This window comes from Cotesia glomerata, linkage group LG2, assembly GCF_020080835.1.
Source record: "Cotesia glomerata isolate CgM1 linkage group LG2, MPM_Cglom_v2.3, whole genome shotgun sequence".
In the NCBI taxonomy this organism is placed as follows: Eukaryota; Metazoa; Arthropoda; class Insecta; order Hymenoptera; family Braconidae; genus Cotesia; species Cotesia glomerata.
In genome coordinates this window covers 4397113-4415543 of record NC_058159.1, presented here as the reverse complement: position 1 = coordinate 4415543, position 18431 = coordinate 4397113, and the positions used below count along the sequence as shown (strand labels likewise).

At 28.9% G+C, this 18431-nt stretch overlaps 2 protein-coding genes across 7 annotated transcripts in view; one reads left to right on the top strand and one right to left on the bottom strand.

Moving 5' to 3' along the window:
• The first annotated feature begins 713 nt into the window (after positions 1-713).
• Positions 714-18431, top strand: part of LOC123260132 (elongation factor-like GTPase 1) — a 42504-nt gene continuing 24786 nt past the window's right edge. Inside the window, exons 1-4 of one of the 2 annotated variants that reach the window (XM_044721090.1) lie at positions 715-3833; positions 4884-5009; positions 5108-5158; positions 5255-5409. In XM_044721090.1, the coding sequence (XP_044577025.1) occupies positions 1237-3833; positions 4884-5009; positions 5108-5158; positions 5255-5409 (2929 nt within the window). In that variant the 5' untranslated portion in view covers positions 715-1236. Of the gene's footprint in view, positions 3834-4883; positions 5010-5107; positions 5159-5254; positions 5410-18431 lie in introns of both variants that reach the window. The other variant, XM_044721091.1, reaches the window with a different exon arrangement.
• Positions 5838-17500, bottom strand: LOC123260134. 5 transcript variants are annotated; one of them, XM_044721094.1, is made up of 7 exons: positions 17291-17500; positions 15282-15403; positions 13861-14503; positions 8637-8891; positions 8258-8408; positions 8005-8127; positions 5838-5947 (listed from the first exon to the last, which is right to left on the bottom strand). In XM_044721094.1, exons 3-7 carry the CDS (start codon positions 14347-14349, stop codon positions 5853-5855), a joined length of 1113 nt encoding a protein of 370 aa, XP_044577029.1. In that variant the 5' UTR covers positions 14350-14503; positions 15282-15403; positions 17291-17500; the 3' UTR covers positions 5838-5852. The 5 variants fall into 5 exon arrangements, with proteins under 5 accessions (XP_044577029.1, XP_044577028.1, XP_044577031.1 ...); XM_044721093.1 differs by having other exon boundaries at positions 17295-17500; XM_044721096.1 differs by having other exon boundaries at positions 17346-17500.

The following is an 18431-nucleotide window of genomic DNA, read 5'->3' as shown; positions in this document are numbered from 1 at the left end:
TTGGGAAATGGACATGAAAAATGAAAATATGGACAAAATTGTATGACATGAAAGTTAGCTGTCACTTATTAATTTTTTAATTTTTTTTAACAAACAAATTTTGTCTAAAAATTATTTTTAAAATTGCATTTAAAAATTTTTTAAATTTCTACTTGTCAAGTTTTTATCAAAATTAAGTTTAATTTTTTCATTAATGAAATTAGAACAAAAAATATTTTTTAAAAATTACAATTACTGTTTTTTAAGTTTTTTACAAATTAAATTTTTTTTTTTTATTTTTTTATAATAATTTTTTCAATGAAAAAAAAATTCTAAAAATTTTTAGATGTCGGCTAACTTAATTTTCATAATTTTTTATGATAATTAATGTAGCACATATTTAATTTAATAATTTTAAAAATTTTATACCAAATAAATTACGGCAAACGAAAATAAGAAAAAAAAATTGACATTTAGAAATTTAAAAAAATAAAAAAAGCAATTTTTTAAAAATAACTTTTTGGAACAAATCTTTTTGTTAAATAAAATTAAAAAATTGTCATGACAGCTAACTTTAATGTCATCAATTTTTTTTTCTATTTATTTTTTTGATATAATTTATTTGTTACAAAAATTCTTAAAATTATTAAGTATCTGCTAAATTAATTTTCATCTAATTAATTTTAACACTTGCTCACTGAGTAAATAAAGTAAATTTATATAGCGAGAGTGGAGCAAGTCAACAATTGCATTACTTATAATCGATAGTAAAAAAACTCTTTATCAACGACTTGATTGAAACATGTGGTGAAAATATATTACAAGTAACCTAACAAAAGTTCAGTGTGTTTACACATCTAACTTCTCCAAAAAATTTCGAATTTTTGATTAAATAACTAAACAAACATAAAAAAACGTCACTAGCTTACAAAAAACGCGTATTCTAGTTGCAAAAAAATCAACTAGAATATTCTATTAAATAAATCGGAATGCTGTGTCAATGTGAAATGTCTGTTAACCTCTCAAAAAATCACATCATTCAACAATACAGAGAACATTATTTACAGTGGAAACTTTTAAGAGTAAAATAGTACCCGTTTTAATTTCCAAAAAAAATCTTCAGAAAATAATAAATTTTTTGATTAATTTTTACGTTTCTCTTAGTTGATTTGTTATTTAACACCTAGATAGTTTAATTAAAATTGTATATTTTCTTTTAAATTCCCAAGATATTTAATTAATTAATTAATTGCTAAAATGGTGGCCGTAGATAGTGACAAGCTGATAGAGCTTCAGAAGAAACCAGAGTCAATAAGAAATATATGTATCCTAGCTCATGTGGACCATGGGAAGACAACACTGGCTGATTCATTGGTATCAAGCAACAATATTATATCTCAAAAGCTTGCAGGCAAGCTGCGTTACATGGACAGCCGTGATGATGAGCAACAACGTGGAATAACAATGAAGTCTAGTTCAATAGCGCTCTATCATAGTTACAATAATAATGAATATTTATTAAATATTATAGATTCTCCAGGTCACGTTGATTTTTCCTCAGAAGTATCAACAGCAGTACGTTTGTGCGACGGAGCAATTGTAATCGTCGATGTTATTGAAGGAGTATGTCCACAGACGCGAAGTGCCTTGTCAATGACGTACATCGAGGGATTAAAACCGATCCTGGTGCTAAACAAAATGGATCGTTTGATAACTGAGCGGAAACTGACCCCTCAGGATGCGTATATCCACCTTACACAAGTATTGGAGCAGGTAAATGCAGTTATGGGTGAGTTGTTTGCTAGTGATATTATGGAACGTGAAGAAAAAGCTGAATCCAATGACGTAAGTAATGATAATACCTTGGAAAATAATTCAATGCGGCGGCCAGTAACTGAATATCAGTCGGTACTTGAACAAACCGATGATTCTAATTTGTATTTCTCTCCCGAGCGCGGTAATGTTGTATTTGCAAGTGCTATTGACTGTTGGGGATTCTGTATTGAAGATTTTGCGAAAATTATCAATAAAACTCATAATTACAGCGTGGATAAAATGATGAAGATATTGTGGGGGGATTATTGGTATGATGAGCAGAATGAAAGGATTAAAAAAAACGCGCAGAAAAATAAACAAACACCGCTGTTTGTTTCGATGGTTCTGAATGTACTCTGGGAATTTTATGAACTTACGCTTATTAAAAAAGATAGGGAGAAATTGATTGAAATGATGGGAAAGTATGATGTTAAATTTTCGGAGCGCGATAAAAAAACAAAAGATTTTAAGGAACTACTTAAATCTTTAGCTTCTCAGTGGCTGCCGCTTTCACAAGCGTGTATTAATATGGTTTGTAATAATGTACCGGCGCCTCATCAGTTGCCAAGGGAGAAAATTCAGCGACTGATGAGTGGTAATAAAGAATTTAAAGCTCTACCTGAAGAGACTCGGCAGTTAGAGAAAGCTTTTTTAGAGTGCAGCTCTTCGCCAGAAGCACCGGTTATTATTTTTGTTTCGAAAATGTTTTCTGTTGAGAAAAAAATGTTCTCGGATTTTAAAATCAAACCACCGACTGCTGAAGAACTGGCTAAGAGGCGCGATATTGTGAGAAGAAATAAAGAGAAATTGGAGCTGAAGAAACGTGAAGAGACACACAATCAAGAGAAGCGTGATCAACAATTGGATAATCGTGACGAAAACTTGGAGAAAAATGATAAAGAAACTGAACAAAAGGTTAATGAAACAAAGAAAGTAGGAATAGATTCTAATTGTGAAGAAGAAGAAAAAGAAGATGATGCTGATCCTGAAATTCTTATTGGATTTGCTCGTGTGTACTCAGGTGTAATTAAAATAGGCAGTGAGTTGTTTGTACTCGGGCCGAAGCATAATCCAGAGATTGTTATTGACAGAAAAAATAATGGTGAGAGTATAGAGCCGGGTGAATCATTGAAAGAACTTAAATCTGGATGGCATGTAACCAAAGTCACGGTGACCAAGCTCTATATGCTGATGGGTCGTGATCTGCAGAGCATCGATGAAGTGACGGCTGGCAATGTCGTGGGAATCGGCGGTCTGGAAGAGCATGTACTAAAAACAGCGACGTTATCGTCGACAATAATGTGTCCTTCGTTTACTGAGCTTACTTCACTGACAGTCCCGATCTTGAGAGTCGCGCTCTATCCCAAGCGATCGTTCGACCTGCAGAAATTTATCGACGGTCTAAAATTGTTGAACCAAGCTGACTGCTGTGCTGAAGTTCATATTCAGGAGACTGGAGAGTATGTCCTTAATACTGCCGGTGAAGTACATTTGGAGCGCTGTCTAGATGATCTCAAACAGAGATACGCGAAGGTTGATATCACTGTATCGGAGCCGATTATTCCATTCCGTGAGACTGTGGTGCCACCACCGATCGTCGATATGGTAAACGAAACTATCGAGAACAAAGCTAAGGATGAACCTATTTTTTTCGAGCACTCGATGGGAAGTGATAAGTATATTATTGAAATTGACGTTAAGCCGCTGTCGGAGAGTGTGACTAAACTCTTGGATAACAACTCCAATTTGATCAAGCAGCTTGATTTACATTGGGAGCGAATGGGAAAATCTGAACACCTTGCTGATACTTTGAATCATTTAACTCTGGATGATACTTCTCCTATCAGTATTTCGAAGGTTAATGTTTTTAAGAAGGAACTTGAGCAAGGACTTGAAGAAAATAATTTGGGAAGTCTTGAAAATATTTGGTCGTTTGGCCCCAAAAAGTGTGGGCCTAATTTACTCATAAATGCTACCGATTATAAACGACAACCCTTTTGGATGAGACAAAATAAATATTCTACTGATTTTCGGGCTTCGTAAGTTTTTATTTATTTTATTTTTACTTACATTATTCTATTGAATTTAAAAGAAACTAGCAATTTTGCAGTAACTATGTGAACTATAAATGAATAAAATTTTGCTTTATTAAATAATGACTTTTGTTAAATTGCACTGTACTTTTTTAAATATTGACGTTTTTAAAGATATAAGCTCATTCCGATGTTACACTCATCAAGAGCTTTCATTTGAGTACCCACATGCATTTTTATATATTTTTCATATATACATATATATAAATATATAAAATATATGAAAAATTGATGTGGGTACTCAAATGAAAGGTCTTGATAAGTGTAACATCGGGATGAGCTTATATCTTTAAAAATGTCAATAGTTCACAAGATATTTGTTAAACTGCACTGTACTTTCTTAACTATTGACATTTTTAAAGATATAAGCTCATCTCAATGTTACACTCATCAAGAGCTTTCATTTGAGTACCCACATGCATTTTTATATATTTTTCATATATACATATATATAAATATATAAAATATATGAAAAATTGATGTGGGTACTCAAATGAAAGGTCTTGATAAGTGTAACATCGGGATGAGCTTATATCTTTAAAAATGTCAATAGTTCACAAGATACAAGGGCATTTCTTAATTATGTTAAATTGCACTGTACTTTCTTAACTATTGATATTTTCAAAGATATAAGCTCATCCCGATGTTACACTCATCAAGAGCTTTCATTTAAGTACCCACATGCATCTTGATATATTTTTCATATATACATATATATAAAATATATGAAAAATTGATGTGGGTACTCAAATAAAAGGTCTCGATGAGTGTAATGTCGGGGTGAGCTTATATCTTTAAAAATGTCAATAGTTCACGAGATACAAGGTCATTTCTTAATTATGTACCTAGAGATAGAGCATTTTCGAATGCAGCCTAAATACTTATCATCATAAATTGACTATTGGTGTGTTAGTAAAAACCCATTTTATCATATAAATACACTGGCCACAAAGTTATGCTTATTTTCTTAATAATATAGATAATTTTTATTTTCAGGTATGACAATAGTATTATTAATGGATTTCAATTAGCAACAATTGCTGGTCCTCTGTGTGAAGAACCAATGCGAGGCGTCTGTTTTATCGTCAAAAAATGGGAAAAAATTGTAAAAGAAACTGAAAGGTAACTATTAATTTTTCCAGTTTTTTATTTATGAATTTTTAATTATACAACTGTAAATAATATAATTAATAATGAAAAAAAAACAATGCTTTTTTTAGTGGACCTGGTAGCAATCAAAATATCAAGAAAGATAATGAAGATACAGGAAGGTATATATTATTTATTTTTTCTTAAGTAATTATTCATTTCAAAGGGCTGACGCAAAAATATTTATGGATAATAATTTAAATAATAATAATCATTAGTTGCAGCGAACGTACTAGTCAAAGTCAAAGTGATGTGAGTGGTAAATTAATATCTGCATTCAAAGATTCCTGTCGTCGTGGACTCAGCATGCGACGACCTCGACTAATGACACCGATGTACTCATGCAGCGTTCTAGTCAACTCTGATGTTCTTGGTGAGTTTTATAATTATATTATTAACACTCAATAAATATAAGGACATTTAATGACTATTCACCCTATAAAAATGTCAAACCAGTTGGATAGTTTTTATTTTATCACTTTATTTAAAGTATAAATTCATTTTAATGAATATTTATTATAAAATTTTATAAATTAGCTACCGAATTTAATCGAATAATTCTTAACGAATAGTTAATAACTAATCGTCATAATTTATTTACACAAAAATAATTATGATAACTTATAAATATACTTGTTATACTGGAGTATTGGCGCGTCTAAAAATTGTTATGATATATAGCGATTAAAAAATAGTGAAAATGACACAAAAAAAAAAATTGATGATAGCGGAATAATAAATAAAATTATTAATTTATATTATTATAATTATCAATTGCGATAAATTCGTATACGTATTTTAAAAAAATCACGATTGTTAATTCCAATTTGCTGATTTTAGTAATTCTGGTACTCTGTGCCATGGGAATGTCGATTTATAATTTTCAAAATCGTCTTCAATTGTGTCAATACCTGAAAAAAAAAATTATTGTTTAATTTAAGGAGATCAAAGTACCCTCCTAGTGTAAAAAATGCCCATAAAAAAATAATACGTATAAATACTTTTGTTATGCATCTTAAAATTAATTTTTAAATTAATTAATAACATTTTTGAGAAAATTTCCGAAAAATTTACTCATTAAATAATTAGTAACATTTAATTGACTAATAAAAAATATAGCACTATGAATTATCGGCATACACTTGACAACACCGCAAGAGTTCCCTAACTTTAAAATTTATTTATGTTTACTGTTTAACTAAAATGACTAAGATCTTCTAGCATTTAAAAATCCGCGGTTACTTATGCTTCGTGTAACTGCGCAAGCGGTGTTGCCAAGTCAAATACAAGATTTTAAAGAACGGAAGTTCCGAGTGATTTTTCATAAAAATATAAAATATCTCCGTAGTCCGTTCGGAAAGCTACTTTTTTTATTATTTTAATCGAAAGCTTATTATTTTATCAATCAATTTCAATGAAAATAAAATTTTTTTAAAATCGTTAATTGCATTAAATTCTTAACCAAATACACGGCTAGTGGAATCTCTATTTACCTACATGTAAAAATTACAATTTTGAAACCTAATTATTTCATTAAATATACCGGAAACCTACTGTTTTTTAATTTTTTTATTAATTATTAGGCTACGTAAGATAAAAGGCCCCACTAGTGGCACCTTTAACCCCTATTACACGGAAAAAAGTAATCTGTAATAAATAATAGTCGATTTATAATAACTAATGATCAACTGCTAAAAATTACCATTTCAAACAGTAAAAGCGTGATTTTACTATTCACTTTATAATATATTTATCATTTAAACGCTACAATTTATTCTTTACATGGAAGAAAATACTATTTCAAACAGTAATATTCGCTATGTGAATGTCGAAAATGTTATAGTATAATAATTAAGAATTTTGACTTTGATATTTATCATTTCGTACCTAAAAAATGATAGCATGATATGTAAAAAATATAAAATAAAATTACTAAATTTCTAATACAAGCAACGTCAATATTAACTAAGCAAAATGGTAAATTTTAAACGCAACGCTAAAAATTAAACTATAATTATTGACTGGCTTGGACTGTAAAATGTATATTTTAAAAATAGAATTTTTAATGTCGCAAACGTTAAATTTTTCCAGAGTAAGACCTCCTTCTCCTCATCTGAGTTCCCCCTTTTTTCTCATAGTATCGACTATATATTGAAATGACAATTTTTACTGTTTGAAACTGTAATTTTTTAAGATAAAAAATTAAATTCACTATAGTGACAGCTACTTATTACTTATTTTCGATATTGAATTATAAATTGTGGCTTTTACACTTTCTACATTAAGTTTTGTAATATTTATATTTTTGCCACCCTGATGTCCGCTGTACTGTTTGAAACTATAAAAATTAACCGGAATCCGAGTAAATTTTACAGTTTACTGTTTTCCGTGTAGTGGCACTTTTTTTTTTTCAATTAAAAAATATGCTACTTGGAATAAAAATAAAAAATTTTCTTGATCTAAAGGTTTCAAAGATTAGAATTAATATATTCATTTTTTAAACTAACGATTTCATTAATTGAATAAGTACCAAAATTTTAACCAAAGTTTTAAAAATTTAACTACTTTGCGTGGATCTCCTTAAAAAAAAATTAAAAGAGAAATAGGAAGTTGTAAAGTAACCCCGCAAGGCTTAAGGTCAATTGAATGTTTGATAAAAAAAAATGATAGAGAGAAATGTATATGAACAATTACGATATAACATACTAGTGATAGAAGATCAAAAATCATTAAAATGAGTAAGGAAGTATCAACATATAGTAAGATAATCCCTAATAACATGGGAATCATTCCCATGTTGATAGGAATCATACCTATAAACATAGGCAAACGGTACAATAATATATTACGTTCTCTGTTGAGCGTTGTAGAACGTAAGATAATCGTTACCGTCTCTCTATCTAATATAACAGATTTAAATTTTTAAAATTAAATATTCGTAATAAGAATAAGTATATGATAATTATACCGAGAAGATTACGTGTCTGTCGTAACGGGCGTCCTTTTCTGGCTCCTTGAACGCACATCATTCCGAAGACGCTGATACCCGGAACACTAGCGTATGTAGGTTGATCGTGACTCATAGGACCCTCTATAAAACAATAGTATATAATTGTTATTATCAGTTTTAAATAATTGCTGTTGAAGAATACAAGTACTAGGTATAAAAGGAATAAAATAAAATAAAATAATGAAAAAAAAAAAAAAAAAAAAAAGCATACCTAGGATATTTGTTTCTGGGCATTTGCAGATAACTAGGTAATGCGATTTTCCAGTTCTTACATTTTGTAACGCAAGTAATGACCAGTCTCTCGGCATTCTACATTCTCGCATTTCAGCAACTGGTTCACATGTCTTAACTAATGTCAATGCCTAATAACATATATGGTAAATAATTATAAACTATAACAAAGATTAATATTATATAAAAAACAGTTAAGTGTATAGAATTGGGAGCATACTAGATTAGTATTATTTATCGTCAAAGAATTATATCTATATTTAAATTCAATCGACTGATAGTATAGGAAATAAAATATGATAAAGATAAAGGTAGTGGTAATGAATAAAAATTATAAAAGAAAAATAACTGGAATTTACCCTGGTATGTGGATCAGTAACCAGTTCCGTAGTATGCTGATCATCGGCATCAAGCGATGCACTACAAGGATCCCGATATCTGCCTGGACAAGCACATAATGGTTGAGTAAAATTCAATCTAACATAAACTGCATTACACACTTGTTGAACAGCGCATTCTGGTAATAAATACATATGCTGATTATGTGGGTAATAATGATATTTTGTCGGCTTGGCCAGCGCTGCGCTTGCACCTTCTGGCAATCGTACTCCAGTCTGCAACAACAGTAAAAATAAAAATCAACTGACAAAAAAAATGTAGCAAAAAGTATTATAATTTATGAAAGATGTTATGGTAAAGATGAATAATGATTAATAATGAATGGGTCTGATTTAATGTGAACAGTAAATGACGGTATATCAGATTTGTCAGAGATGCTGCTAAAATAATAATGACCATAATGATAATAATGGTAAAGAGTTAAGCGTGCCATAAGCTGTACAGACATCGTGTACAAGTAATATTCTTGATAATGATGTTTGTGAAACAACACAGTGAACGGCTGTGGATAAACCGCATACAAGCAACTCTTCCTACCGCAATCATTAAGCGTAACAGACAAAAATCGTGACTTGTACTGAGAAATTCCAATTCTACAAACTACCAAGCTGCTGCTGCTTCTTCTTCTTATTCTTCTTCAACTTAGCTCTTCAGATTTTATTTTTAATATTTTTATTTTACGTTTTTTGTTAACAATACGTAAAAGTCAAGAAACAAGGGCTTAACGTGTAATTTACAGAGCAGCTTCTGTTGTTGTTACCTTCACCTGATACTAATAATCCATCCCTACAGTAATTTAATAGCAGCTATTTATATTTTAACTTATCTTATTTTGTTATATTCAACAAATCATAAAATAACCTTTGTTAAATTTGTATTAACCTAGAAAATTTCAAAGGTCTTTGTGATTCAGAGATACGCTTTTATGAATTATTTATGAACTGTAACAAATGGTGTTTGTTTTGTTAAGTAATTTATTTTATTTCAATTTAATGAAACCTATTACCTATTGAAATGTTTAGAATTATAACCCATAACTATGCAAGTGAGATCTTTTGTATGTAAATATTTAAAATAAATATTTGAGGGAATCCCCGTTTGTGTTTAGCCAACTGATGCCATCTATTTTGCGTGTAAGCGGCTAATTTTAAATTTGCCGGAAAATTATAAACGATTCAAATAACCGGAAAAACAAGTTAATGCATTAGTTGTTAAAGTGTTGATTTAAATAGGAAGAATTATTACGGAAATAAAATAAGTTGACGGAAAAAAACATTCCGAGCTACTGGGTAAGAAAATTAGAAAATCAAAACTGTTTGATGGTTGAATAGTAAAAATCAAGTGGGTGGATACGAGGAAGTCAGTTAACCGAGACCGTTTCGGTCTTACAAACTCGGTGACATAGAAAATATTTCTTTAGCTGTATCATCAATGTGGTCGTGAAACTAAAACTTATAACCGTCCTGTCATTAGTTACTTTTTTTCTTTATTTCATCATTTATTTATTTTTTTTATTTTATCCTCTTCTATTAAACTTTTTTTATGGTAATTTCTAGCGTAAAGTATCAAAGTAGCGTTCTTTGACGGCGTAATAATAGTTTTTTATTAGAATATAAAATTGACTTGAGCGTTTAACATTTGTTTCGTTAATGGTGCGAAACTTTCGGTTTAAAATAATTTAATTTTTTTTAAATAACCTTTTTATACTCCATTAATTATTATATTGTGTTATTTATGCCCTAAACAATTCAACATTAAATTACGACAAATTAACTTTTAATCTTTATGATTACGAGTAGTTAATCATTGAAGATCAAATCGTACATACATACAAGATAAATTAAGGAAATACTATTACTATTACTCTGTTTTGTTTATCTGTTTTACTAGTATATAAAATACGGAAGTGGATATAAAGATAGAACAAAGAATATAAAGGCTTCTCTGGGCTCTAGGGTCATTAAGGCCACCACTGAGCGTTAATGACTCTTGGGCAAGTACATTCACCTACAACTATTTTACCTTTTTTTAATCAATCATCTTCATAAATAAATATTGGCTTTTAAATTTCTTCACCATTCATTACTTTATCATCATCAAAAAATTATGTTATTACTTCCTTTAACTTTTTATCTTGATCTAAAGAAATTAATATAGAAAAATAATTATTAAATTGTGAAGAAATAATAATTTTTAAATTCTAATTATAAACTTATGATGATAAATTTAGCAGATATTTGATAATTTTTAGAATTTTTTTTTTTTTTTAATGAATTATGGCAAAAAAATATATAAAAAAAATTGACATGTAGAAATTTTAAAAAATTAAAAATGCAATTTTTTAAAAATAATTTTTTGGAACAAATTTTTCTGTTAAAAAAAATTAAAAAATTCTCTAGTGACTGTTAACTTTAATGTCATTATAAACTTAATTAATAAATAATAATAATAATAATAATATTCTTAATTCAATTTCTGTATTAAAAATTGTTGATAATTATTAACAAGTGGGATCCCCATACCCGTGTTAAATTTTTTTTTTTTTAATCAAATTGATCAATTTTTTTTAAATTGTTCGTTTTTTTATGTACTTTTCAAAAAAAATATATCAAAAAAAGATAAAATAGAAATTTTATCCAAAAACATGAGCCAAAATTTTTTCCAACTATTATTATTATTATTATTATTCTTTTTAAAGGCTTATTATTACTCTTTTTAAAAGTAAATTAGCTATCGAAATCTTTATTTTTTCCTTTAGCGATATTTTTTATCATAAATTCGCCGTAAAAATAAGCAAATTCAAAAAATAAAAATTTTGAAAATGTTAATTTTTCACCTAGTTATTGCCAAAAATGAGGTTAACCCCACTTGTAAATAATTACTAAATTTTTAAATTACTTTTCAAAACATAAATTGAAATTAAAAATAATAATGTTTATAAATTTTTTGGTAAAATTTAAATAAATCACAGAAACATTCGTATCAACTATAATTAAAAAAAAAACGAATCCAGTTGATCAGAAATAAATTTTGGACCTTTTTAATGGAATAAATTAATATAAAAATAAATATTTAAATTTGAATCTAAAACTTAAAATCTCCTGTAAGTTTCATCTCGGTTACTGATCTAGTAAAGTGATCGTTCTTACTTTCGAGGTCAACCTGAGCTCATGCAGTTTGTTTTTAACGAGTTCCGAAGCAGTTAGCCGTACATTCTCCTAAGCCCTCAACTGGTGAAACTGGGTCCTACTCTCTTTATACATATTATATACGCAAACATTAACGTATGGATGAATACAAGATAAGATATAGATGTATAGGGTATCGTGTGTTCATCAGCATCCAATACGAATTGACACGAACAAATAAAATATCCAGTCACGCATAGGTAGAAAATTTTAGCTTGCGGTATCGGGAGTAAAAAAATAAAAGTAAACTAATGATAATGATAATTATTAATATTAGTATTAATAGAAGATTTTGTTTAATAGCTTCAATTTATTCTTGATGATGTTTGCTTTGTGGGTTTCATTCTATTAACTTATAGCTTTGATGATGATTAACTAGATAAAAGTAGAAAATATATTTATATATTTATATTAGTAGGGTAGGCAGATAGATGGTGGGTTTAATAATTAATCACGACAAGTACAAATGTCATGGATTTTAAAAATAAAGAAAGTATGCAGAAGTGCACATCAAGTACGCTCAAGACAAAGTTTTTATTATAAAGTAGGATTTGGCGCAACTCTCATGAGAATCATGGGAGCAATAAATACAAGATTGTATTGATGAATAAAAAAAAATTCCGAGTGAAGAGAAGAGAAGAGAGAACTTTCTCCATACATGTTTATATATTTATGTATATATGTAGATGTAAATGTCGACGTCGAGGTGGATGTATGCATGTATTTGTTGCATTGATTCGTACCACAACATGGCCTCCTTTGTGCATACTGCAATAATACACTCCACTCTCACGTGTAATACTATTTCACGGGACAACAAGGAAGAAAGACAATGACAATGAGATTTATTTCATACACGATCGTATGTACTTATCTTGTACCTCGTAAAGATATCTTTTAGTTTTATTTTATTCTTTTATTTTTTAAACGGGGGCGAACCAGACGGTTTATGGCTACTGAAAAATTTCGTGACATTTGATTCTATCTCGAATTAGCTTCCGAGGAATTTTAAACTCTGACCGTAGGGATCTCTGCGTACAATAACATATAAAGTACATTATACATTAAAAATAATAATAATGTAAGAAGAAAAGGGTTTCTAGATTTTTGATTATCAAGAAGAGAAAAAAGTAAAATTTTTAGAATTAATTATGAGAAGAAAACAATACTACTGAGATAAGAAAGTAAAACGCTTTTAATTAATAGACTTTATAGATTTAACAGCGAACAAAATAGATTATGACATTTAATTGTTACGTTTCTGGAGAGTAATCATTAAATTACTTCCGTATTGCTTTTACGAGAAAATAGTATTATTACTGTTCGCGGGTAAAGAGAAGTGATTTATTAAGTTAGATTGATTATTTTCTTTTTAATTACATGTCATTTATTTTTTTTTTTTTAATCTCTGGTTATTTTTTAAAAATTTCTTTATTGTGTAAAGTATATTTTTTCCAATACATTCCTCTTGAGAAGTTACTAAAAAAAATATACGCTGAGAAAAAAAAGTACTACTCTTGAGAAAATTTTCTTGTCTCATGAATTGATTGAATTAATCGAATTATTTTTTATTTAATTCAAGTGAACCTATTCGTTTGTGAATCTATCAAAATTAATGCCAATATTTTATTATCATAATAGATATTAATATTCTTTTGTCAAAAAACTAAAATTTATTTTAAACGATTCTTGAGCCAAGAAATTTTTTTCTGAACGAAAATTTTCTTTTTTCTTAGTGTATATAATTACTTTTGTTGAATTAAATTTTTAATTTCCAACTCTGAAAAATTTTTCATTCATCCCAACTATTTTTAAAATAAAAAAAAATCATCAATCATTTAAAAAGACTAGTCTAATTTAAAAATTCCTTCAAGGCCTGAAAATGCCAACAAAGAAAAATAAATAAATATTTAATGAAAGACTGAAAAAACCGCAAAATTGCTGGTAAAAAATGTCCATAAAATAAAAATATAAAATATAATAAATAGGTTCTCACCTCGCCGACACTGGTGTAATTTATGTGAAGCTTTATCTGCGGTCGAATTTTGCTGGGTGGCGACTCACGAGTCTCTTTGGATGATAACGGGCTAGGCGAAGTAACTTGAACTTGTTCCAGCTGAATTTTCTTATAAGCAATTGTACTCGCACCGGCACTATAACTGCTGCTGCTACTGGGACTGGTGCTGCTGTTACTGCCGTAGCTATTGTTATTATCAGTATTGCTATTGCTTTTGCTGGTACCAGTACCAGCACCACTGGCAGTGATTCCAGAGATGCTGGTGCTACTAGTGCTCATCGAGTCAGTGGTAATGGCATTTTCAGAGGCTTTAGCACGCGTTGCTAACGGAGAGGCCGTGATATTCGCAAGAGAGGTCGTTTTCTTGCTCAAGTTTGAGGAATTCCGGGTGGAAGTCGGAATTATTGTTGATGGAAGGGACATACAGCAGCCACTGCATACCATAATCACCAGAAATGACAATTTCATCGCGAATCAAATAAACTTGTCCTTCTATTTGCTATTATTATTTTTTCTTATTTTTTTATTATCACTATTATCTAATAAATCACTTTGACTGTTCAGTATGCTCAATTAGTCACCTGGTGTTGAACACACACCATTCGACAATCCACGTTCAAGTCTGCAACAGAATTTACAACCCATTATATTTTCATAATTCTCCCATTATAATTCGTTCAGAACAGAGCCGACATTATTTACAATTTACAATCAACATTACTCTAAATGCCTCAATTACTAATTTTATTTCAATTATTATCAATTTCTTCTTCAATAATCGCAACAATTATAATTTAAACTCTTTAATGTTTGTTAGAGATCAATTTTTCTCACTCTTTTTATTTTTAATTTTTCGCTGATAATTTTACTGAAATTAAAACACTGATAAAAAAATTAATTTTCTTCAGAAATAAAATCTTTAATGAAGAATTTAATTAAAATAATTTTATTACATTATCAAGAAATATTTAATTGTGATAAAAAAATTTTTTCGCTTGTTTTTAAATGGTTTCTTCAAAATTATATTGATTTAAAATTTTTCCTTATAAATCAAATTAATTTTTCATTAAAAATTGGAAAATTTTCATGATTTTTTTAATAATTAAATTTTTATATCAAAAATTTTTTTTAATTTTTCAAAAATAATTTTTTATAAATTTTTCTTACTAAAAAATTTAATTGTAAAAAAAATAAAATTTTTTATAATTTTCATAGCATTACTGAGACTTTAATTCAACTGACAATTGGTAACTTACTTTTATAAAATAAAACAAGATCATAAAAAGACTAGAACCGACTCTAATACTCTAATTACAAGCTTTCTTTCCTTAAATAGACTTAATAATATATAAAACTAAAAAATTTTTTAATAAAAATAATTTGCTTGGACTTAAACTTACTAAATAATTGTTAACAATAAATGACGTGACAATTAAACGGTTAGCTTCTATTCCTTACTGTGAGAATAATGCAAATTGATCTCACGTTATGCGTTTCTGTCGTTCCATTCATACTGCATCTTCTATATTGCCAACAAAAAAAAATTAAAATTACCATATTATCTTTAATGATCATCATCAAACTAATTAATTAATTTTTAATACAATAGAATAACAAGTTTCACCGCCAAAAATTTCCAAAACTAATTCACCAGATAGATCAACATCCTTTGTTCTAATTCCAACGCTTTCATTTTTTTAATACACTAACTATTGCGTTACAATTGAAGCTGAAAGGTGGTCAAATAAACCATTAAATATGTACACATATTAATACAAGCTAAAAATGAGCGTTTATAAAGGATAAATATGCCTTAACGGTACAGTTATTTTTTAACCGAGATGACAGGATCAAAATTCGCAGACTATTTTAATTTTAATAAAAGTAAGCCAAGAAATAAATAAAAAAACAAAAGTCCTTTTATTTATTTATTTTATTATTAAAATCGTACACAAAAAAAAACTTTTTACACCAAAAAAATTTGAAGGAAGACAAAAATTGGTAATCGGAAAAAATAGACCCGAAAAAAAATTTTTAAATTATGAAAAATTCTTATTATTTCATTGAAATTATTATAAAATAAAAATAATAATAATAATAATTTAATAAATCTGAAATAATATGAATTTTTCATATCTATTTTTTCCAGGATTCACAAAAATTATTTTAGAGTAAGAAGAAATTTTTTTGGCTCAAGAAACTTTGACTTAATTCAAGAAATTTTTAATCTTCCTTAATATTTTCTTAAGCCAAGATTTTTTATTTATTTATTTATTTATTTTTTTTTTTTTTCAGTGTATCAAATTACCTTTATTATATTACTTTATTTTATCATAAAGTACTTTTACAGACAATAAAAAAAATAGTAATCGATATTAAATTACATATAATCAGAAGGGCATTTTTAAGCGTGTAAAAAATTAAAATAGTATCATTCTCTGTGGGACAGGTTGCCCGTGCACTTTCGTTACGCTCCAGAGGAATGAGAGCGCGCGACTTGAAGGTGAACGCTAAGAACACTATGTACTAAATAAATATATATATATAAATGTCTATACATTGATGCAAGTACATGTACACCCATACATCCACATACATATATATAAAATAAGTTTATATATGTATATATAAATATAAACGCGAATACACGCGACTCGGCTGACTGGAGTAAAACGCGCTTGGCCACGGTCAAGGTTCGCCGGCGCTGCATTTGATTGCGTGCGATGAACTCACTGTTGTTGTAACTTGTAACGGAAGTAAACTTTAAATAGCCCTAACATTTTCACGGTCCGAAATAATATTATATTCTAAACACGATTTTTAATACCACCCAAAAATGACACACTTTGGTCCTACAATTAGACCGCGACCATGTTATTTTTTATTTTAAAAAGCTGATTTGTCATCGTCATTATTTTATTATTATTATTATATATGTATTAAATTAATGGCTCTTAAACTTATACGATAGCTTGGTTCGGGTCTTAAGCTATCACATTGGCCATTAAGAAGCTTAAAACCTTCAACAATAGATATACATAACAGGGCTCTTGTTGATGCTCTGATGCTTTCGTTGTTATTTTATTTTATGGTTAATTGTCATAAACCTGTGTACGATTGTAATAATTATTATTTTTTGTTCTTACCTACTGTGTATACGGGTTTACCTTTACGTTTAAAATCACTTGTTATATTAGTTAACAGCCAGAGTCACGCACGCGATTCGTTAATTTCGAGAAATGAAAGTAAAAAATCATTAAATTTTAAATAATAAATAAAAACCTTACAATACAATGCAATATTATTTTATTATTTTTTTCTTATTAATTGTTGACACGACATGCACAAACTCCACAAGCACCAGAAAATATTAAATAAAAAATAAAATTAAAATTAAAAAAAAATTAACTAACAATAAAAAGTCGAAAAAAATGAAGAATAATTTTGTGTAATGTAATTAGTACTTGAACTTGGTATAAACTGGATTAGACAGTACTTGAGGTATCTGAACTACGAGGTCTGGCTCGGTACTGATTCGGCCTTCAACAATAAACCCGTTGTTGATGTAAACACGCGGCTGTTGCCGGCAGGAAAGTTGGAATACAACTGTGATCTCTCCTAGGAGGAGTCCTGCCTATGAATCCCCGCTAGTCCTACTTACCAACCAACCAGAAATCGCGTGTAACTACTTTGAGATTGTTAGCTCTCGAGTCCGCCAATCGCACGGGGATGGATCACCTCGACTTCGACTAACCTCACGCTTTATTTATTCCTTTTGGTTTAATTTATAAAGGTTTTGCGGAAAGGAAAAATAGTCCTTTGGCTTCAGCTCTGTACTCGGTACTGAATACCGGGTAAGCAGTGGTTAGACAACCACGACAACAACCTCTTTAGCTTTAGCTTTAGCTTTAACCATACCTATATCTTTGGCAAAGGTACTTTTATCTTTACTCTTTACTCTTGTAAATTTCCCGGGATAGATAGGAGGAGTTGCGAGGATATGATGAGGATAGATACGAGCAGATCAACTAGAACGGGTTGCCAATGCAAGTGATAAAATAAACGTGTAGATCGGGAAAAAAATTTTAAATGAAAGCTGATCATTGATGAGAAGAGACTCTTAATAAATGACTTTGGTCTATATAACGAGATTTTATATTTAAAATATGTCGGTGTACACGGTATTTATTATAGGTGTAAGTAATATAACCGAGTCTTTTAAAACCCACGCTCGTTTATTCTAAATAGATTAAATAGAAGGTAGATTTATGGTAAATATTCAATGCTTTATATATTAAATGTGAAATTACTTCCGTTGCTTCAGGGGATAGATAACATGTTGTTTTAAAAATTATTTATCGTACATTTAAGGTTATTTAAGGAGTTACTTTATAGTAACAGTAATGCGACATTTTTAGTACTACTTTATTTTTTATTTAAGTTCATTTTTTCTCGTAATTGTTGATTGAAAATTTTTTTTATTATCAGGGGGATTTTAATTACTTGGAAAGATGATTATATATTTGTTTTAAAAGGGGAAAATTATATTT